This window comes from Marmota marmota, unplaced genomic scaffold (assembly GCF_001458135.2).
Source record: "Marmota marmota marmota unplaced genomic scaffold, marMar, whole genome shotgun sequence".
NCBI lineage: Eukaryota > Metazoa > Chordata > Mammalia > Rodentia > Sciuridae > Marmota > Marmota marmota.
The window spans coordinates 5893435-5915020 of NW_025999962.1; the positions used below are offsets into that span (position 1 = coordinate 5893435).

General features: G+C 48.6%; 1 protein-coding gene across 1 annotated transcript; it reads right to left on the reverse strand.

Annotated features, from left to right (window-relative positions):
- Window positions 1–5670: 5670 nt before the first annotated feature.
- Window positions 5671–20836, reverse strand: Ccdc134 (coiled-coil domain containing 134). The gene is made up of 7 exons (XM_015501851.2): window positions 20677–20836; window positions 19089–19207; window positions 18072–18193; window positions 17613–17697; window positions 15819–16000; window positions 15456–15527; window positions 5671–6233 (listed from the first exon to the last, which is right to left on the reverse strand). Exons 2-7 carry the CDS (start codon window positions 19189–19191, stop codon window positions 6108–6110), a joined length of 690 nt encoding a protein of 229 aa, XP_015357337.1. The 5' UTR covers window positions 19192–19207; window positions 20677–20836; the 3' UTR covers window positions 5671–6107.
- Between the last annotated feature and the right edge of the window lie 750 nt (window positions 20837–21586).

Sequence of the window (21586 nt, forward strand, 5' to 3'; positions counted from 1 at the left end):
CCCCCGGGCCGCGCGCCCCCTTGTTTGTTGTCAATGGGGCCAGGCTCCTCTTAGCCAACGGGCGCGCGAAGCGGCGCGTGGGGTGATGGCGCGTCATCGATCAGCAGCTCAGATTAGCATAGGTAGGCTCCGCCCCTCGCGGCCTTAGAGCCAATAAAGAGAGTAGCCGCCGGGTCCTCCGCCCAACCTCCTTCCCCTTGCTTAAAGGAGCCTCTCCCTTTCCCCCGGGATCTGTTCTTCTAGCAGGTGCGTCTACCCGCCTGGGATTAAAGGGTTAACGTTCACAGGTCCAGTCGCGACCGCCGGCCGCCACAAGCGCAGACTGTGAGCACATTACGTCATCTTCCCAGCTGCCTCTCCTCTACCCACGCCCTGCCCTGCCCTGCCCAGTCCGCCTGGGAGAGCCTGCGGAATGAAACTTACCCCCCAACGCTGGGGGACAGAGAGTCAAGATCTTCCAAGTCATGCTTTTCCCACCCCTCTTTAAAAGGCAGAAATGCCGGCTTGGCAGGGCCGCAGACTGTCCAAGAGCAGTTAACACTACAACTTGGGCGCCTCAGCGCCTGCTGTGACCTCGCGCTGGTGCTACTGGTCCTTTAATCCCAGGTACCTTAACACTAAAGGCCTTTAAACAATGTCAGTATCCAGTGCCCCACCAGCCTCCACGGATTCCCACTCCTGCAGGCACCTCGCTGTCCCATCTTGCAGCTGGTCACGTGTACACAAAGGTGCAAACTTCCAAGAACTCATCCTAAGGAATAAAAGTGCCCAAAGGATGCTGAAATAAATGTGTATGTTCCGAGAGGTTCACCACAAGCTTCTCTATAACTGGAAAATATTATGAAACCCAGTAAGACATTGGATAAATCACAGTACCATGGTGTTATAAAAATCAATGTGTATGGGCTGGGGCTGTAGCTCAGGGGTAAAGCGCTTACCTCACATGTGTGAGGCACTGGGTTCAATCCTCAGCACCACATACGAATAAATAAAGATATTGTGTGTCTATCTACAACTAAAAAAATATTAAAAAAAAATCAATGTGTATTTATTGAAAAGAAAAGGCTTTCATAATCTACTGAAGGGAAAGTAAGAGGCAGCTGCTGCTTAGGGGTCAGGACTTAAGAGCACCAGGCTGTGAAGTCAGATGCGTGGATCTGCTAATTCACTGCCTGAACTTTAACTGGTTAAATAATTGTCTAAGCCTCAGTTTTGTCATCTCTAAAATGGGGCTAAAATAGTACTTATAATTGTGAAAATAATTTGCACATTCTTTTGACAACATTTATTGATTATCTCTGGCAGGCAAATAGTTCCTGCTAAGAGCTTCCAGTCTAGTGAAGAGAGAAAAAGAAAAGGCAGTAAACAATAATAGATGATGGTAGTACAAGTGATGGGACATAACTTGCCATGTCAAGAAGACTGGCTGGTGGTGTGGCTGAGTGGTAGAGCATTTGCCTAGCCAGCATGAGGCCCTGAGTTCCATCCTTAACACTGGAAAGAAAAATACACACCAAATTCTTAAGTGGTATTTAAGACAAAACTTAAAATTGAGAGGCCAGCTCTGCCTCTGGTATACCCAGGGGGAACAGATGACATGGACAAACACTTGAGGCTGGAGGAGCTGCTGCCAGTCAGCACATGTGGTAAGTCCTGGCATATAGCAAGCTCTCATACAAGGTAGCAATTGTAATTGAAAAAATAAGGCCAACAGCTGGCTGAGTGGGGTGATCTGGGGTGAGTCTTACTTTCTTCCTGGTATTTTTTGTATTGTCTAAATTACTTTTTATGATGAACATGCATAATTATTGAGAAATAAGTAGTGTCTTATTTGGGGGGTAAATAAAACAAGAATGCTCTCTTTTATTGTTTACACACAGAAATAGAAAGCTGACCCAAACCCAGCTGCCCTGCTCTGGATCTGGCATTGAGCTGGATGGTGCCATCTTCAGTAGTACTTCTCAGTGGTGCTGCTGGGGCTCCTCACAGGGATGGTTTTTGGTTTCTGCAGTTCTGGGGATTGAGCCCAGCAGTGCTCTACCACTGAGATATATCCCCAGATCTTTTTATTTTTAATTTTGAGACAGGGTCTCATTAAATTGCCCAGGCTGACCTCCAGCTTGTGATCATCCTGCCTCAGCCTCTGGGATTACAGGCATGTGCCACTGTAGCTGGCAAACTGATGGTTGCTGTCTGCTAAACTGACATGGTAAAGACCCTCATAAAATAGGCTTTGTTCTAGTGTCCTCTGCCCCAGCACCTCAGTAATTCCCCAAGAGCTGCCTTAAGCAACAGGTCAGGAAGGTGGGCAAAGCACTGTCACTCTGTAGCTCTCCCAGTGGGACCTGCCCAGAGGATCTGGTGCTTGACCAAGTCTGAGGAAACCCAAATAAACGCTCCAGTACAAGTGGTCAAAGAAGACTGGCTGTACTAGATCCAGATCCCAGCAAAATCCTGCCGTGCTCCCCTGACCCTGCTCTGGCTGGGAGGTCAGAGGCTGGCTCTTTGGGGTGAAGCAGCTTTTGACAAGTTACTCTTCAGGAACTGTGTTCTTCATCTGGAAACAGAGGGGCTGGACTAGGTGACCACTATGTTGAGATATTTATCCTGGATAGGCACCTGCCACAGGTCACGGTAGGGAACCAGGCATATTCTTTGCCATTTACTCTCTCTTGATGCCTGCCCTTTCAGGCGTTTGCTCCTAGTACCTGTTCTCCACTCCATCTTCCTCCAGTCTCTCAGAATTAGTTCAAATATCACTTCTTCCATGAGGCCTTCCAGCAGGATCAACCAAGAATTTGACATAGAGGTGGGTTTAGAAGGTGGGAAACAAGTTTGGTTTAGGACAAACTGAAACATAAGCAATGAGGATTATCAGATGGTGACAGAGAAGGTGCCATCAACTTTGAGGTCTTAGAGGGTGTGTTTGCCCAAGAAGCAGAGAGCGCTAAACCAAAAAATCCTTCATTTAAAGGATCAAGTGAAGAAAGAGGAGCCAGGAAGAGAGAGTGCAGGCTCAGACCAAGGGCAAAGCACAGGACAAGCAGCCCAGGAGGATCGCCTCAAGAAATGGCAGCCATCCACAGTCTCCCTCTGAGGGCAATGACTGGGGAGGGCCGAGGATGATGGGGGCAGGGAGAGGGGCTATAGACCAGGGAGGTTCTGCTCCCCATGGGGAGATCTGGTGATGCCTGGAGACATTTTCAGTTTCCTAACTGAGGGACTGCCGCTGGTACGTGGTAGGCAGAGGCCAGGGATGGATGCTGCTAAATAACCCTCACACTCAGGACAGCGCTCCCCCACCACACACAACCAAGAATCACCTGGCGCCAAATTTTAATAGTGCCACTGCTGAGAAACCCTGCCTTGAAAGATGTTAGGGGGCTCTCAGCCTCTCCGGGGGTGCCACAAACAGGGCATGGAAGCTCAACAGACTACACCATATCACTGTTGCCACCATTGGGCATTCCTGGCACTGGTCACTGGACTGGCTAGCAACAGTTCCCCCTCCACTACATCCCCCCCCCACACACACACACACTGATGTCCCTGGTACCTGCAGCCACCAGTAGGAATCCTACACCAGCTGGGTGCATCCAGTTGGTGCAAGTCCAGGTAAGTGAATCCCAGCTCCTGGGAAAGACTGGATAAAAAAGTGCCCTGGGACTTTACATCTGGGGGGAGTCTCTCTGCCTGCATAAGTCTCAGAAAGTTGAGTTCCCAGAACAAGTGGCCACAACAGTCAACAATGGCACAAAAAGCTGAGAGAAGGGGCAAATAGGAGCGGAGATATATATATATTTTTATACATATATAAAATATTTTTTTTTCTTTTTTGGAAGGCAGATGGGACACCTTGGGCCCATTTGAGGTAAAAGATGGGATTCCCCAAGAGGAGAAGAGGTGAAGAGGGAAGAGTCCAGAGTCAGAGAGGAAGGAGGTGCCAGATGGGGCAGATGTGAAGAGAGATAAAATTAGGCCCCTTCCTTATGCCCTCCATGGAGTAAGTACTCAGCAAATCAATGTGATAAAGAACCATCAGAGAAGGGCACATGTCACTAAGAAGTCAGTTAAATTTCCAACCACCTTCTGCTTTTTCTACAGCTTATCCTCCCAAACCCTAGAGCATTCTGAGATAGGGGACCCAAGGACCTGAGAGAAGGGCCTGGTTCTGATGACAATGGTTGGCAAGGGACAGAGCCCAAGGCTAGTTCCAAGGTGCTCAGGCCTTCCCAGCATACTGGGCTGCCTCATCACTCTGCAGTTGCTAAGTTCTGCTTCAAATTATAAAAAGTCCTGCTGATGAGAGACCCTAGAAGTCACTTGGTAGGACCCCCAGCCAAAGCTGGAACTACCTTTGCACTGTCCTGAGGTAGGACCACCCCTATGGACCTGAAAAGGCTAGGTCCATAGCCAGGCAGGCCTGATTCCCAGAAAAGTCTTCCTCCAGTTAAGGGAGGAAACACCTTCCATGCAAATCAGCAACCACCGCCTCTCAGCAAGAGGACAGGAAGAACCTGGGGCTGCACCAGGACACGGTGAACAGCTGATCATGGGGTCCCACACTTTCTCTAGTCCTCTAGTTCACAAACTCCAGCAATCACCATCTGCTGTAATCCTCAAAGATAGCTGGGGCAGGGGGGCAGAGCTGGGGATGGAGCACCCAGGTTCTGATGTCAAGCCAGTGATGGGGAGCAGGTAGCTGGTAGGAAAGTTCAGATGGAAAGACTTCTCCATCATACCTCCAGCTCCTGCTACTTCTTATCCTCTTCTTTTCTGATTGATTACAGGATACTCTGGGCCCACCCTTGGGACCTACTTAAGGTTTAGCTTTCCTTTACTGCCCTGTCCAGGAAGGAGTCCTGCCTCAAGGAAGCAGGTCAGGGCAGGACAGAGGGTTCTGATATCAACATACTCATTTTGCCATTGAAGCACAGGGAAGGGAAAGAGTAGGCCAGGATCAGTAAGTCTGATGGCTGATTCAAGTTTTGCTTGGATGCTATCAGCGATAAGGCCAGATGTGGGGGGCTTTGATGATGGTTGTGTGTCTCTGCCCCAGTAAAAGGCAGACCCCAGCTCATCCAGGTCAAAGAGGAAGAGGTAGAATTCCCCTCCCTCTTGTGCTTGGGAGGGGCAGGAGTGGAGTAAAGGGCAGCCATCTCCACTGGGGGCCAGAGAAAGCAGGAGGGCCATTCAGGGCCTAACTCCCTCTGCAGCTCCTCTGCCCTGTGGCCAAGGGAACTTCCTTGCACACCTCCTGAGACGGAGAGTTTGCACTCTGACCAAACTGGATCACTGCAAAGCAGCCTCCTGCTGGTGCCCTACAGCCCCCACCCACAGGCTGTAGGTCCTCCAGCATGGCCAGAGACAGCACATGGACTATTCCCAGCATCCGCTCAATGACTGTCCCTAGGTTATCTGAATACAGAGATCATATTGCTCCCAGGTCTCCTTGGATCAAATACTCTCTCTCTTCCAGTTCCCCTTCTGACAATGAACTCTCATCAAGGGCAGTGCTGAGGATGGCACAGGAAGCCTGAGCCAAGCCTCTGCTTCTTTGCTCCATCAGGCCTGAGACTCTTCTTGATGAGGTGGGAACATCCTCTAAGCTGGCCTTGACATCCCTGAGGGCCCCTGATTCCTCACAGTCCCCTCACCAGCCTCAGTGGGTCCAGTGAATTTTCTGGCTTTTATTGTGTCTCTGGAGAGGAGCTGGGACCTGGGCTGGGACACAATGGGACAAGAAACAGGCATCACACCTTTTCAGAGCCTGGTTTTGATGCTTCCCTGCAGACTGCAGCAGCCAGCCAGCCAGGACCTTCACCTACCAAGAGTCCAGCCAGGAGGCCCTCCTGCCTCCCCGGCAGTCTCCACAGTGTTCTCTAAAGGCCTCCTGGACACCCTCTCCAGAGGTCCTGGGAGAAAATTCAGCCCCCTGATGTACAGTCCCTTCAGCTCCTGAGGACCCAGTAAACGTGGTGTCGCCATCTGGAAGGGGCCGGTGCTCACCACCATGGTGGAGGCTGCCATGCCACAGCCACGTAGCTGCCTCCCCGTCCTCTTGAGAGGCCTCCTGCTGGCCCCTTGATCCCTGAGCTGCTCCAGGGTTACAACTCAGACTGGGATCGGGAGATCCTTGGGCCTTTTCGGATCTCTTTCCGCTTCTCTTCTTTCTTCCTTCGTTTCTCTTCTTCCCTCAGGGCCTTCTGGAAAGGGTCGGTGCTGGGAATAAACTGAGAAGAGCAGAGTGGTCTGATTTAGTCAGCCAGCAGCAAAGAGCCCTCTAGGCCACAGGTTATGGAGACAGAAAGTTTGCCTGGACACAGTCCTGACCTCGTTAAAATGGGCTTGGGCAACTGCTGATCAGTTCTTGAAAAATAAGCAGGAGATTGCCAAGCAAACAGGGAAGATAAGGGCATTCCTGGCAGGGGGGCAGATGCTGAGGTATGAACTGAGAATAAACAGGCTCCTCCAGGGAGAGGGACAGAGTGGCCTGGAGTCCCCCATCACACCCTCCAGAAGGAGGGGAGGAGGCAGCAAATCCTAGACAAGGGGCACTGCTGCCTGTGGGCAAGGAGCAGCCCCTGTAGGGGGTACAAGGGAGCAGAGGGGAGGAAGGCTAAACTGGCAAGTGGGAGAAGAGAGGGAGCACAGGGCCAGCAGGGTTGGGGCATCTTCAACTACAATCCCAAGCAGGCCATTGGCTCCTCCCTGCACGCTCCAGAAGTCTCCCCAGCCCACAGCTTCTGCTAGTCTATTTGGTCAATTACCCCTCAAACCATGTCTAATTGCTGCCCGATACCCCCAGAGTGCCCGTTTCCCAGTTTGACAAGGCTGCATTTTCCCAAAGCCCCATCCTCTTCAAGCATCCCTGTCCTGAAGGACAGTGGTGCCCGTGCCTCCTCCAGGGAGCAGAGCAGAATGAGGAACCCCAGCTTCCCTCAACTCACTCCCCCACTGAGTCTGTCCCAAGGCCTGGCTCATTTTAACCCCAAAGTCTTTCTCAAATACATTTACTTCCCTACAACTGCCTCCCACATCACCACCCCACCTTTCTCCTGGACAACTCCTGAACCTCTCGGAATCTGCCCACTTCCACTTTGGTCCCTCTCAAGCTATGCTTACTACAGCTAGATTTTTCCAAAATGCGGATCTTACCTCATCACTCTCCTGCTTACCACCCCTGCATGACTGCATGACTCTCAGGACAAAGATCCCGGGAACCACTCACCCACCTCTCCGTCCTATAGTGCACCCATCTTGCCATTCCAAGGCCTTGGCACACGCTGTGGCTGAGGTCCAGGACGCTCTTCCTGGCCCCCATCTGATTTACCATATTGGCTCCAGCTTGGCCATCGCGGCCCTTAGGACCTCCTCTGGGATGCCTCCTCGGGCACACTCTATCACTCTGTACTGATTCCTTCCTTATTTTCCCCTGATTTCTTTTTAGCACTTCTACCTATGAGCACTCGTGTGGTGCTGTCACTTGTCAGGCAGCGTATTTTACCAGGTCATGAGGATGGTCTCAGGAGCTGCTCATCACTATGCCCTGAGCCCCCCAGCACAGTGTCTGCCTGCTTCTCAGTAGCACTCCATGTGTCTTCCAAGTGAATGAATGAGTCAGTTAGAATGACATACAAAACTATCCCAAACTCAGGCTATAAAATATGCCCCTTTTATATGTTCTTAGGGCAAATTTGACAAATGTTTGTTCAAGGCAGACATTGAAAACAAACTAAGAGCTCCATCTTGTGGAGCAATCTATCTACCAAGTTAGATTGAGCAGTGCCTTTGGAAGATGGGGAAATCATAAGTGTGGCCCAGAGAGGGTAAGTGATATGCTGAAGTCACACAGCAAGTGGGAGGCCTAACTAGGATTAATCTACTAGGTCTCCCATGCACTTTCTGTGTGACCTGAACTTATCACTTGTGCACCACTGATAGGCCAGGTACTGTGATGGACGCTGTAATCCCAGTGACTTGAGAGGCTGAGGTGGAAGGATCACAAATTCAAGATCAGCCTCAGCAACTTTGTGACACCCTGCCTCAAAATATAAAATAAAGCGGGGCTGGGGCTGTGGCTCAGCGGTAGTGCGCTAACCTCACATGTGCAGGACCCTGGGTTCGATCCTCAGCACCACATAAAAATGGATGAATGAAATGAGGGTATTGTGTCCAACTACAACTAAAAAATAAATATTAAAAAATAAAAATAAAAGGAGATGTGGCTAGGTGGTAAAGTACCCCTGGGTAAAGAAACAAACCCACCCCTGATGGCCTCCAGTTGTCAGTCCTAAATCCAGTATTGATTCCACCATCCTCCTCTCCCTTGATCTGCAGCAGCAGCTGGCAAGCCACTCTCTTCACAGTGACTGCTCCTTCTGGGGTTCTGTGGGTCCTCTGCATTCCCCAGCCTCTCATGGCAGCTCCGTCCCGTCCCGGGAGGCTTCTCCTTCTGGCCCCCAGGTGAGCACTCCTGTCCCAGGGTTTTCAGTGCCTCCTACATAGGCATGCTCTCATTTGTAGCTCCAGCTTTGTCTCCTCCCCAGTCTACAGCCCCATATCCAATCGCCTCCTCTGTGTATTTTCAGATGTTCCCCAGGTGCAGAAACACAGTTCCCTCCCCAGTCACTGGAGAAAACCCAGCCCCCTTCTTCCAGATGCTCAGCTCGTGGCCTTCCAGCTTCCAGTCTCTCTTAGTGCTTCTTCCACGCTCTCGCCCTCTGTTTCCTCTGCAAATCCTATGGGCTCTATTTCCAGGAGAGACCCTGAGCCTGACCATTGCTCACTGGCTCCACTGTTGCTCCCTGGTTCTAGCCACCTCAGCTGTCTTCAGCGCCCTAAGGGACGAACACAGAAGCCTCCTCCCTCCATGGTCCTAAGACCACTCTCTACCCAGAAGCCATGTTGACACTTTTTTTTTTTTTAAGTTATAGGTGAACACAATATCTTTATTTTATTTTTATGTGTGCTGAGGATTGAACCCAGTGCCTCAGGCATGCTAAGCGAGTGCTCTACCTCTGAGCCACCACCCCGGCCCCCTGTTGACACTTTTTTTTTAAATAACATTTTTATTTTATTTTATTTTATTGAGATGTAGATGGACACAACACAATGCCTTTATTTTTATGTGGTGCTGAGGATCAAACCCGGGTCCCGCCTGTGCTAGGCAAACGCTCTACTGCTGAGCCACAATCCCAGCCCCCATGTTGACACTTTTAAAGTGGCACATCAGTGCCCATCAGCCTGGCCTCCATATCTCTCAGGACAAATGCCAAAGCCCCTGGTGAGACCTCTGAAGGTCTTGAGATCTGTCCTACAACACTGTCCACCTCCCACCCCCAAAGATGCTCCCAGCACAGCCTGTGCACTTAGTGCCCCTTCAGCCTGCAAAGGTCTCTGCCAGAGGCTCCTACACTGCCTTCAGATCCTGCAACAGGACCGTGTTCACTCCATGGGAAACAGCAACCGTTTCCCCACCTGATGCTGCTCCACAGCCTTTGTCACCACTTACCATATATATATATATATAGTTTCTTGGCCATCCATCTCCTCCAACAAAAATGCCACTTCTGAGAGAGCAGGGTTCATCTGTCTCCCCACTGGCTTAGAGTCAACAAATGTCCAATAAATGAAATGAACATGCTATGCATCTAGGCCTCTGTACAAGCACATGCTTCCACCAGGAAGGGCCCCTGCCACTGGTCCACATAGCAACTCCTACTTCCCCCACAGCCTGTACCACCTCCTGCCACTACTGGGGCAGACTCCCCCCTCATTATGCTCCCCTCCACCACTGATACAGGGATCATGCTGGACTGGGACTGTTATTTCCTTGCTGCCTTCTCCAGCATACTGTGAGCATCAGAAGAGCAGGGACAGCTCCAGCTCCCAGGATAGAGACAGTGACCAACCTGGTTCTAGTGATGATGCATAAGATGAAAAAGAAAACTCTCAGAACACGCCCCACCAAGCCAGGCATGGTGGCGCACACCTGTAATCCCAGCAATTCTGGAGGCTGAGGCAGGATGATTGTAAGTTTTAGGCCAGCCTCAGCAACTTAGCAAGGCCCTAAGCAACCTGTCTCAAAATAAAAAATAAAATGGGTTAGGGATATGGCTCAGTGGTTAAGCACCCCTGGGTTCAATCCCTGACACACACACACACACACACACACACACACACACACACACAAAAGAACACTTAGCACAAAGGACACGTATGAGGAATAAGAGAAGATAAGCAAACCCGTGACTGCTGCAGATGTACATGTCCATCAAAAAGGGGGCAGGCTGGGGGTGTAGCTCAGTAGTAGAGCTCTTGCCTAGTATGCACGGCCCTGGGTTTGATCCACAGGATAGCAAACAAACAAACAAAAAAGTAAATCTCAGGACTATCCCCAGATAATGAAGAATAGAAATATACACTGCTGCTATGGTTATGTCCAGGAGCTCGTTATGCAGATACAAGTCCAAACCTAACCTGGCATTCATTCTCTCTATGGCCCATGTGCTCACCTTCCTCCATTAGAGAGGGGAATCTATGACTGCTGGGTGAGAAAAGCCCACTTCACAGCAATAAAGCATCTCCATAGGTATAAACCACCATGGCTGTGTACACCAAGAGTATCCGGTCCTCACTGTTCTTGACCAGGGCTGATTATCAGAGTTATGACTGCAGAAAGCAGCTTTGAGGAATATGTCATCTTGGTTTTACCTGAAGGCATGATAGTTACTTCTGCAAGGGAAAAACCATATCCCCCACTCTGCTGCAGAAAGCAAAGCCAATGGCTCAAGAAGGCCTTTGATTCAGAGGTTCCTCTAAATATTCTAGGCCTGGTCCACTGTAGCTCAGCTAAGTTAAAAGCCAAGGTGTAGTACAGAAGCAAATTAACATTTCAGGCCTGACTGCTATTCTTCAAAATGTCTGTTTCCAGTTGGGCATGGTAGCTCATGCCTCTAATACCAGCAACTTGGGAGGTTGAGGCAGGAGGATCACAAGCCAGCCTCAATAACTCAGCAAGACCCTCAGCAACTTAGGGAGACCCTGTCTCAAAATTAAAAAATAAAAGGGACTAGAGATATAGCAAAAATAAAAGGAACTGAGGTACCCCTGGATTCAATCCCAGTTCCAAAAATAATAAATAAATAAATAAATAAATACCCTGTTTCAAGGCAGACCTTTGACTATCATCTGGGAACATAAATTTTATACACACACACATATATATTTTAGTTGTTGATAGAGCTTTATTTTATTAGTTTATTTATATGTGGTACTGAGGATTGAAGCCAGTGCCTCACACATGCTAGGCAACCGCTCTACCACTGAGCCAGAACCCCAATCACAAATATTTCAAGAAGGTTCACCATCCTAACCAATAAGAGTAGTTTACTAGCCAGGTGTGGTGGTGTACACCTGTAATCCCAGCAACTCAGGAGGTTGAGGCAGGAAGATTGCAAGTTCAAAGCCAACCTCAGCAACTTAGCAGGCCCCTAAGTAACTTAGCGAGACCCTGTCTCAAAATAAAATATTAAAAAAGTGCTGGGGATGTGACTCAGTGGTTAAGCATCCCTGGGTTCAATCCCTGATACCAAAAACAAAAAGAGTAGTTCACTGTGCCTAAACTGTTTGTGCAAACAGTATGGTTTATGCTGATCACTTGCTTTCCTTCAGGGCTGGAATTTTTGCACAAGTTAGGCAAAGGATAACCATGTAAGTGGTTCCCAATAAAACCTGGGCACTATGTCTCTACGAGCTTTGCTGGTAGACAGCATTTTACATGTGTTGTCACAACTTGTGCTGGGGAAATTGGGCACATCACATGTGACTACTGGTAGAGGACTGTGTAAGCTGGGTTCCTTGAACTCTGCCCCATGTGCCTTTTCCCTTTGCTGATGGTTCTTTCTCTGGAGTAAATCACAGCCATGAGTATGACTATTTGCTGAATGCTGTGTACCCTCTAATGATCTGAATTAAAAGTTGTCACCCTTGCCTGAGACAACACTCCGAGCAACTGGGCATGGTATGTTCTTAGTGACTTTCCTCGGTGTCTGGTATGCTACTCAGAAGACTCCATAGAGACTGGCAGATCAAAGACCCCCATTCCTCTATGGGGCCACAAACTGTGGAAACACTTGGTGGTTGCTAACTAGCCCATTTGGGTCACTTTTCTGGATGACCATGGTAAAGCCCATTCTCTGATAAAGCTAACTAGAATCAAACTGCTAATCAAATTTACAATGCCATTGTCCCTAAATGCATCACTGTCCTTGACATAGCAGCACAACCACTACCATAAACAAGCACAAAGCAGAAGGTGCTGTAGTTTAGATTTGACTACCTATCTAAATCTTGGGTTGGAATGGTCTGACCCGAGGCCACTGGGATTATAACCACTTGGATTACGTGCTTACTCTCCTGTAGTAGCCAATGTGAGCACAGATGGAAGACATAAAAGGTCTCTATAAATTTGTTAAAATTCCCTTGTCCCACTCATACCTGATCCTTCTGAAAGAAAAGGTCTAGGTGAGAGGAAAGGATGATCAGAGAAAAGTAAAATTATAAGTACTGGATGGGACACATGGATTTCATAGCAATAATACAAGCAACTAGGGAGGGAATGCCTTGGACTCTGTTGAGTACAAGGAACAATTTATGCTGTCTTTGTCCCTTAGATCCAGCACTACCATCTGGCAAAACAATCCTAGGTTCTGCCTGAGCTCAGTGGCAGCTGCCACTTACAGTCTAACCATCTGCTGGGTGTGTCTTTTCATCCACATGATGAGAAACTCACATGGACAAAGTCAGTACTGAACTATTCTACTGTGCTTGACACCATTGAAGGTAGCCTCTGAAAGTGACCCTGTGCAGACACACAGGACAATACAATCTTGTTTCAACAGTACAGATACAACAGTATCTGCTTCTCCTAATATCTGAGCAGCTTTGGATTATAACATATAGGGCAACTGAGGCTAAAACTGCAGTGACACTGCCCTCAGGCTCAGGTGAATTGGGTACTGGTGACTCAGAGTGCAAGCTGAGAGAATGGGCCACAGAATATCTCTTTGTAGGGGACAAGAGCTGCTTTAGTCCCATCAATTGCCTTCTGTAATTACTAATAACATTCATGGCCAGGTGTGGTGGCACATGCCTATAATCCCAGTTACATTCAAGGCCAGCCTAGGCTATTTAGTGAGACCCTGTCTCAAAAACAAAAAATTAATATAGGGATTGGGGATGAAGTTCAGTGGTAAAGCACCCCTGAATTCAATCCCCAGTACAGAAAACAACAACAATAACACCCATGAAAATCGGCAGGTAAGTCTAAACTCTTTTTTTTTTAAATATTTTTTTAGACGTTGATGGACTTTTATTTTATTTATTTATTTATATGCAGTGCTGAGAATAAAACCCAGTGCCTCACACACGCTGGGCAAGCAGTCTACCACTGAGCCACAGCCCCTAAACTCTCTTAAGTGAATAGTAATGGATAATAGATTGGTCTTAGCTGGGGGCGGTAGCACACACCTGTAATCACAGCAGCTTGGGAGGCTGAAGCAGAAGGATCATGAGTTCAAAGCCAGCCTCAGCAATTTAGTAAGGCCCTAAGCAACTCAGTGATACTTTCTTTAAATAAAATATATAAAGGGCTGGAGATGTGTTTAAATGCACTGAGTTCAATCCCCAGTATTTAAAAAAAAAAAAAAAAAAAAAGATTGGTCTTAGATTATATCCTGACTGTTCAAAATGAGACCTACTAGTCCCCTCAGGATTTAATCACAGTTGGTTGAGTCAGGGATCCTGGAGAATATGGTTGAGAGAGAGCTGGTTGGCTTCACTTCCTATTTAAAACACATCTGAAGCCAGGATAGTGGCAAATGCCTATAATCCCAGAGACTCAGAAGGCTGAAGCAGGAGGATTTCAAGTTCGAGGCCAACCTCAGCAATTTATCAAAACCCTGTCTCAAAATAAAACTTTAAATATATAATATAAAAAGAGCTATGGATGTAGTTCAGTGATAAAAGTACCCCCTGGGTTCAATCCCTAGTATAAATAAATAAATACAAAAAAAGGACAGAAGATGTAGCTCAGTAGTAAAGCATCCTTGGGTTCAATCCCCAGTATAAAAAAACAAAACAAAACAAAAATAAAAAACTTACAATCAACCAACCAAACAAAAATTACATCTGATAGATATTTTTGGGGGGGGAGGGGTTGCCAGAGATTGAACTCAAAGGCGCTCAACCACTAAGCCATATTCCCAGCCCAATTTCGTATTTTAGAGATAGGGTCTCACTGAGTTGCTTAGTGCCTCACCATTGCTGATGCTGGCTTTGAATTCACAATCCTCCTATCTCAGCCTCCAGAGCCGCTGGGATTACAGATGTACACCACTGTATCCAACTCTGACAGACATCTTAATAAATGAAGTATGAGACAAATTGAATAGATTTGATCATGGCCTCTTGGTCAGATTAACAGGACATTTATGTAAATATTTGAGTTAAACCAAGATATATAGGGCTTGGGGAGACTACTGGATGAGGCAATTCACCATGTCCCTGAGCACCCCTGCATGTTCTTGCTGGTACACCAAGAATGCAAAATTCTGGCCGCTACCGGGCCACTTTTCCCAACTGCGTTTCAACAGAGCAATCCTGAAGGATAAGGTAATATCTCCCCCAAAACAAAGAGCAAATTTGCTTTCATTCACTATACAAGTGGTCAATTTCCTAAGCTCAGTGGTCCTCAGCTATAATGCAAACCTACTGCATGCACAGCATTTACCTGGCTCCTCATGTCCACCCCATGGGACTTGGGGCACAAGGGGAACCAAGATGTCCAGGCCAAGTCTGGCTACTGCTGCTTTTGCTATAAAAAGTCTAGGTCTCTGATCTGTTAGTGTCCATGCAATAGTAGCTGGCAAGCTTGTTAGCCTGTGAGCAGGGTAAAATCCTAGACCCCTCACAGACCACACTCTTCCCTATACCATGGGCCAACCTGGAATTTGATGAGTCCAGTCTTCTAGCCACCTATGAAGCCCTTCCTTCATGGCCCTCCAGGCCCTGCCCTGCCCTTCTCTGATCTCCTCCTCCAACTATGGTATATATGATATATATGGAATATATTGATATCCCAACTATGGTATATATGGTATATATATTGTTATCCCAAACTGTAGCTTCCAGTACTCAGAGCTCACCTCACCCCCTGGGGGAAAAATCGTTTGTAGGAGTGCAGGATCAGAAGCTGAGATGGAGGCTCAAGGGCTGGGAAGAACACGGCCTGACTTCACCTGGCTGCCCTGACACAGACCTACCATGGGAGCCTCCTGTGCATTGAGATGGGTGTGTTCCCAGCTTTAGGACAGGACCCAGCCCCCTGAGGGTCCAGCCTCCCACAATGGACAAAGGCAAAGAAGACATGGCCATAGGCCCTCGCAGCTCACCTCTGGGTGGTCTATTTTAAATGGGTTCTGGAAGTCGGAGTCTTTCTCGCTGACCCCCAACTCCTGGGCCATCTGCAGATGAGAAAAAAGCAGTCATCCTCTGACTTCTGCCTCTTCCTCACCAAAGAACAACTCCTGCCATGCAGGGATCCAGGGCCCAGGTCTGGGCAGATGTGGGCCAAGTGACAACCCCTAGGAACCCAAGTCGGCACAGAAATGGGGCTTCCATGGCCCAAGGTACCGAGGCTCATCACAGAAAATACAGCCAAGCACTGACACTCAGGTTCAACTGCAGGCTAATACAAGGCTCCTGGCCTACCACCAGACAGAAGACTCCCAGACCTCCTCCACCCCAATCCTTACCAAGCTAAGGATGCGTGAGTGGGTCCCCTGGTCAAAAACACCTGTCTGGTTGCAGAAGCTGATGCCCCAGCGGATGAGGAGGTTCCAGTTGGAGTTGTGGTCAAAGTAGTGGTGCACAATCCTCGGGAAGCGTAGTACCACATCACCGAAGAAGGCCGTGTTCTCTACCACATGGGAGAAGGCTGGCAAGAGGACCTTAGTGAGTGAACAGGGTAGGGCCTCTTATTCCCTCCTGGCTGACCCCAAGGCTTGGCATCCATGAAACCCACCAATCAGAGAAGGTAATGACACCCACTGGCGATAGGCCGTCCATCACATGTGCAATGTGTGTGGTAGGGTCCTTATGTCCCCCAGGTCACTGAATTCCTGTAACCACCATTAGAGGGATATGTGGCTGCTGTTCCCATTTTACAGTTGGGGAACTCAGTTTCAACAAATAATGAGTGGCAAATCTGATCTGCAAAGCCAGGTCTGTCTGTCCAAAGGCACATCTTGATGTTTAGAAGTCTCATTTACTGCGGGGAACTCAAAAGTGGGTACTACTGTGTATACAAAGGCTAATGCATCACATGAGGCTTTCCTGGGCAGAGTCCCCCAACATATCACATGACTAGAGCAGGGCCCTGATATTTACACAACTACAGTGTTTTTGGTGGGTCAGTTCCATTAGGATGGCCAGGGAAAAGGTCAGGGTTGTAGGGTTTCAGGATTTCTTAAATGTTCTTTCTATTTTATTTTATTTTAAATGTTTCTTATTTTGAAATTGTTCTAGTCTTACATAATATAAAATTCTTTATCCATTACCCAAATAGCCAAACCAGGAAATTAATAGCAACACAAAATTAACCACCCTACTTATTTTCACATTAATGTCCTTCCTCTGAACAATAGGTCAGTTTAGACTAAGGTTAGTGAGTCCACCATAGTGGCAAGTCCCCAAACCCAGGTGAGTAGAGGCAGAGCGGACACATTCAGAGCCAGTCAGCCCTCATCAGCACAGGCCAGGCACCCAGGGGAGGTAAACAGACTCCAAAGATATGCCAGGTTGGGTCTGAGACATATGGGCAGAGATCACTGGGCTTCAGAATCATCTTGAACCTCAGGGATCTCAGGATCCAGCTTGGTATGGGGAAAAAGGCAAATCACTTATCCTTTCCCATCTAGAAAATGGAGGAAATTGTGCTTGCCTCATAGTCGAGATTAGGGTGATGTCTGTATAGTGTCCACCACTCAATATCAAGGGCTGCTTCAATCCTCTCTCAGACAGTATAATCTAAGAAATGTTATTGTTAAAATGTAATCAACCAGGGGCATTTTACTTTTGAGCCAAATTTCTAGTCCTTTTTATTTTTTAGTTTGAGACAGGGTCTTACTAAGTTGCTCAGGGCCTCACTAAATTATTGAGACTGGCTTTGAACTTGTGATCCTCCTGCCTCAGTCTCCAGAGCCGCTGGTATTACAGGTATGTGTCATGTGCCTGGCTTTTTTCTCCTTTATATTGGTACAAATCTCACCTTCCTTTCCAGAAGAGTCAGGAAGGTAAGCAACTGATCCTGTCCTAACCCCTGGAGTGGCGGTGGACAGAGGGTCCTCCCTGGTTCCCCTGTACCAAGCATAGGACAGCATGAAAAAATACATCTTTGTCAGCCCAGAACTGCTCAGATTAGGCCTCATCCACACAAGGGGGCCACTGAGAAGGTACTCCAGGGAGAAAAAAAAGAATGACCAGAAAAGAGAGCATCTACAGAAGACCAAAGAAGTGGAGAGGGAAGTAGAGGGCCAGGGAGACCATACCATCCTTCAGCTTCTCATCCTGGGGGAAGGGCCCATCTGGGAGCACGTTGGCAGCAATGAGCACTGTCCGGGAGTCCTCCAGCACCTGAGGGAACCCCACCTGGGCTGAGTGACTTTTTTTTTTTTTAATATTTATTTATGTATCTTTAGTTTTAGGTGGATACATTAGTTTGTTTTTACCTGGTGTAGAGGATCGTGGTGCTGAGGATCGAACCCAGTGCCTCATGCATGCTAGGCGAGTACTCTACCACTGAGCCACCACCCCAGCCCCCTGGGCTGTGACTTTGCAGAGCCCTTCACAACCTGGGTCCAGCCCCACTTATTTGAACGCCACTTTGTCTCCTATGTGCATGCAGCTTCTGCCTCACTGAACACCATCCCCTTAGGGAACTGCTACTCATCCATCAGTGTCCAAATCAAAGTCTTGACCTGCCATGAGCTGCCCTAGCCCACACAAACCTTAAAGAGCCCCTTGAGCATAACATCAAGGATCTTGTACTGCTGGTAGACATCATTCAACTGTGCCAAGTTCTTCAGTGCTAATAGCTGCTCCCGCCGTTTCACCTCAAACATCTTCTTGTCTGGACAGCACTAAGTTAAAGGACTAATACCAACAGCCCTGCCTAAACAGCTATCCTGAACCAGAGGGCCCATTCCTGACCAGCAAGTATATGTAAGGGGCATGAATGCCTATGGCTGGGACTCCCCAAGGGAAGGAGCAAACCGTCTGAGAAGCACACATACCCCATGATGTATCCTTGATCCAGTTCTCTGAGGACTCCACATTCAACAGCCTGAATCCAACCCTCCAGGACCTGGATCCTGTCCTCCCTTCCCTGTGGTTTTCTTGCCAACTCTCATAATCATTCATTATTCCTGAACCTCCATTATTCTGCTCATGCTGTAACTTCTGCCTAGGATTCCCCCATCCCCTTCTCTAGAAGTTTCTATTTTTTCAAGACCCAGCTTAGAATCCACAGCACAATGTTTCCCAATCCCTCTTGCATCTACCAGAGCACTGATCACAGCATACAATAACCATCTGTTTAGATACTCCCCCTATGCCTGTGGATGCCTCAAAACCAGGGACTGGTCCTGACTTATCTTTGTGTTCCCAAGGCCTGGCCCAGAGGAGGTGGTTCAGTACACTAGGGTCAAGATGAGCTAGTAATCCAGAGTTCCTGAGTTGTCCACCTAGGGTCTTGCCCACAAGGTACTAGATACAGAAAAAGTCAAAGCCTTTGCAGCTGTGAGATGTACCTGCCTTCTTCATTTAACATAAGGAGAAGTGGGCTCAGAAGAGAATCAACTTGCTCAAGGTCTGGCTAGAGCACCTTACCTTTTCTTCCCTGTTCCCACCAGCTGGGTTTGCTCATCTCAGGAATCCCCCAAGGGACTGCGGGTATAAAGAAGCTTCATATATTGACCACTCAGAGACAGGTCATTAACCCTACCCTGAACTCCAACAAAAGATACAAATCTCCAGGCTTGGGTCCATTGAGGTCCTCAGGGTACCTGTGGCCCCCACTCCAGACAGCAGCAGGACAAAGAAGAAGGCCAAGAACTGAAGAAAGTCCATCTCCAAGACCCTGGAGCTAGAGGAGTAACCCAAAGAGAAGGAGTGAGACCCAGAGGTTGGCATTAAATAAAATACAGAGTACAGTGAATAGCAACTTCCCCTGATGTGGCACAGCCTCTAAATACCAAGAATCAGCTTTAGGAAGCCCTGAAGCCCAGGCAGTGAGAGGGGTTATGAAACTTACAACTTTTGTCTGAGAAAGGAAGAAAGAAGAGAAACCAGGCACAGTTGCACACAGCTGGAATCCCAGCTCCTCAGGGGTGGGGGGTGGAGGGTGCTGAGGTAGGAGGATTGCAACTTTGAGCATAGTCTGGGCAACCCAGAGAGACCATCTCAAAGTAAAACTAAAAGGGCTGAAGATCTAGCTCAGTGGTAGAGTGCTTGCCTATCTTGGGTTCAACCCCTAGTACCACAGAAAAAAAGAAAAAGAAGGGGCACAGGGTGGGAAGGGAAGCAAGCCTGCGTTAAGAGCCTTGTGGGCTCCCGAAGAAGAAAGAGGAGTGTAATGACCAAAAGTCATTATGTGCAACACCTGTTACTATTCAGCACCATCCTGATTGAGTACCTACCAATCTAGGCATGGTTCTAGTGCTGAGAATATAATAAGTAAAACGAAAAAAAAAAAAAAAAACTTGCACTCATAGTACTTATGTCCTAGTTAAGCAACAAAAAAATCGACAAACACATAAAATAAGCACAGAAGGATGACAGGAAGTAGGTCAGGTGAGACATTAAATAAGTGGTCAGTGGAGGCCTGGCACTCAGATGACAGTTACCCAGTTTCACCAAATAAGGAAACCAAGGCACTGAAAAGTGAGGTATCTGCTCAAAGTCACACAGCTCTTTCCAGGCTGAACCTGGAGTATATAAGCTACCTCAGATCACAATGGCCAATAATCACCAGGAAACCTACCCCAGGGGAGATGCTCAGTGACACTAAGAGGCCTTCAGAGGTCATCAGGAAAACCCCTTCCCTCACACAGAAGAGATAACTGAAGCCTAGAGAAAGAAACCAAGTTCATTTGGGCACGTCCACTGTCCACCAGCACCAGACCCAAGGGAACCAGAACCAGGCTACAGCAAAACTTGGGGGAACAAGGAGGGTATCAGAGAAAAAGGAAAGCAGAAAACGCAGATTGCGGGGGGGGGCAGAACCTGCTTTCTCTACTGTTATTCCCAGTTTTTCCGCCACTCAGTCCTGTTGCCTTCCTGCGCGTCCCAGGAACTCCTCACGGACTGGAGTGAGACTCCAGACCCATCTAAGAGGTGACCCAGTGGTGGCGGGAGCTGAGCCGGCTTCCCCGGGGTGGCAGGCCCAGGCTGCTGTCCCGAGCCTTGTGGGCTCCCGAAGAAGAAAGCGAGTCTTCCCAAGGAGAGCCGCCAGATCTCGAGATTCCCTCTCCACCCTTGCAGCCAATTCGGGGCTCTGGGGACCAGCAGGGCCCTCCCCAAGAACCTGCCGCCCGGCGCCCCCGCCCCACCTACCAGGCAGAAGTGGCGCTGCGGAACTCTGCGGACCCACAGCCCCTGGACGTGAAGCTCTGCTCGAGGGTCTACTAGGCTACACAGCACACCCAACTCCGGAGAACCCGGCAAGCGGCGTGTAGGCACCGTGGAACACAGTCCCGCCCGCCGCGCTGCTCGCGGCCAATGAGTGCGGGCCGCAACTGCTGCGCTCCGGTGACCTAACTTCCGGCCCCGCCCCTACCTTACCCGGGCGAAGGTGCCGTCAGCTGGAGGGGGTCCTGACCTACCCGCGTCCCGCCCCTGCTTCACTGCATCTCGGATGGGTACCCTGGGCGCTCTCGATTAAAGCTGTTAGTTGGAGGAAGTTAAGCTGCAGGTGGGGTCTGTGCCCAACTTAAAGCGCGTGTCAGCAAACTGGTGCCTAACACCTGAGAGCCGGGAGACTTAGGCGCGTTTCCCGAAACTGCTTCCTCATCTGTGACCTTATTTTTTTTTAATATATTTTAGTTGTAGATGGACACAATACCTTTATTTTACTTACTTTTATGTGGTGCTGAGGATCGAACCCAGCGCCTCGCACATGCTAGGTGAGCGCTCTACCGCTGAGCCACAATCCCAGACCCTGTGACCTTATTTTTAAACTGCCAGTCGCAAGATCAATTTAATGGTTTGTAATTAGCACTTTTTTTTTTCTTCTTTTTCAAGCAACTAGCAGAACCTGGTCACCTCTCTAGACCACCAACCTCTAAACCACGTTCTGCGTCGGTCCATTTAGGACGGAGTTAAGCCCGTTTTGCGTGTGATCCCTGCGCTGGGGCTCTCGCCTGGGGGAAGGGAACCTGAGGCCCAGGCTGGGCTGAGTTCAAAACAGAAGCAGGCAGAGTTAGGGAGTGCAGACTACGTGCCAAGCGCCAAGTGCACACAGTAA

What these genes read in the sequence shown, in the direction of transcription:
- Ccdc134 (XM_015501851.2), bottom strand. Translation starts at nt 19,191, where the DNA reads ATGGACTTTCTTCAGTTCTTGGCCTTCTTCTTTGTCCTGCTGCTGTCT. An exon ending in GGACCCAAGCCTGGAGATTT is followed by an intron (nt 18,194 to 19,088) that starts GTATCTTTTGTT and finishes AGTGCTGTCCAG; the next exon opens with ACAAGAAGATGTTTGAGGTG. An exon ending in GGATGAGAAGCTGAAGGATG is followed by an intron (nt 16,001 to 17,612) that starts GTATGGTCTCCC and finishes TCCTCTTGCCAG; the next exon opens with CCTTCTCCCATGTGGTAGAG.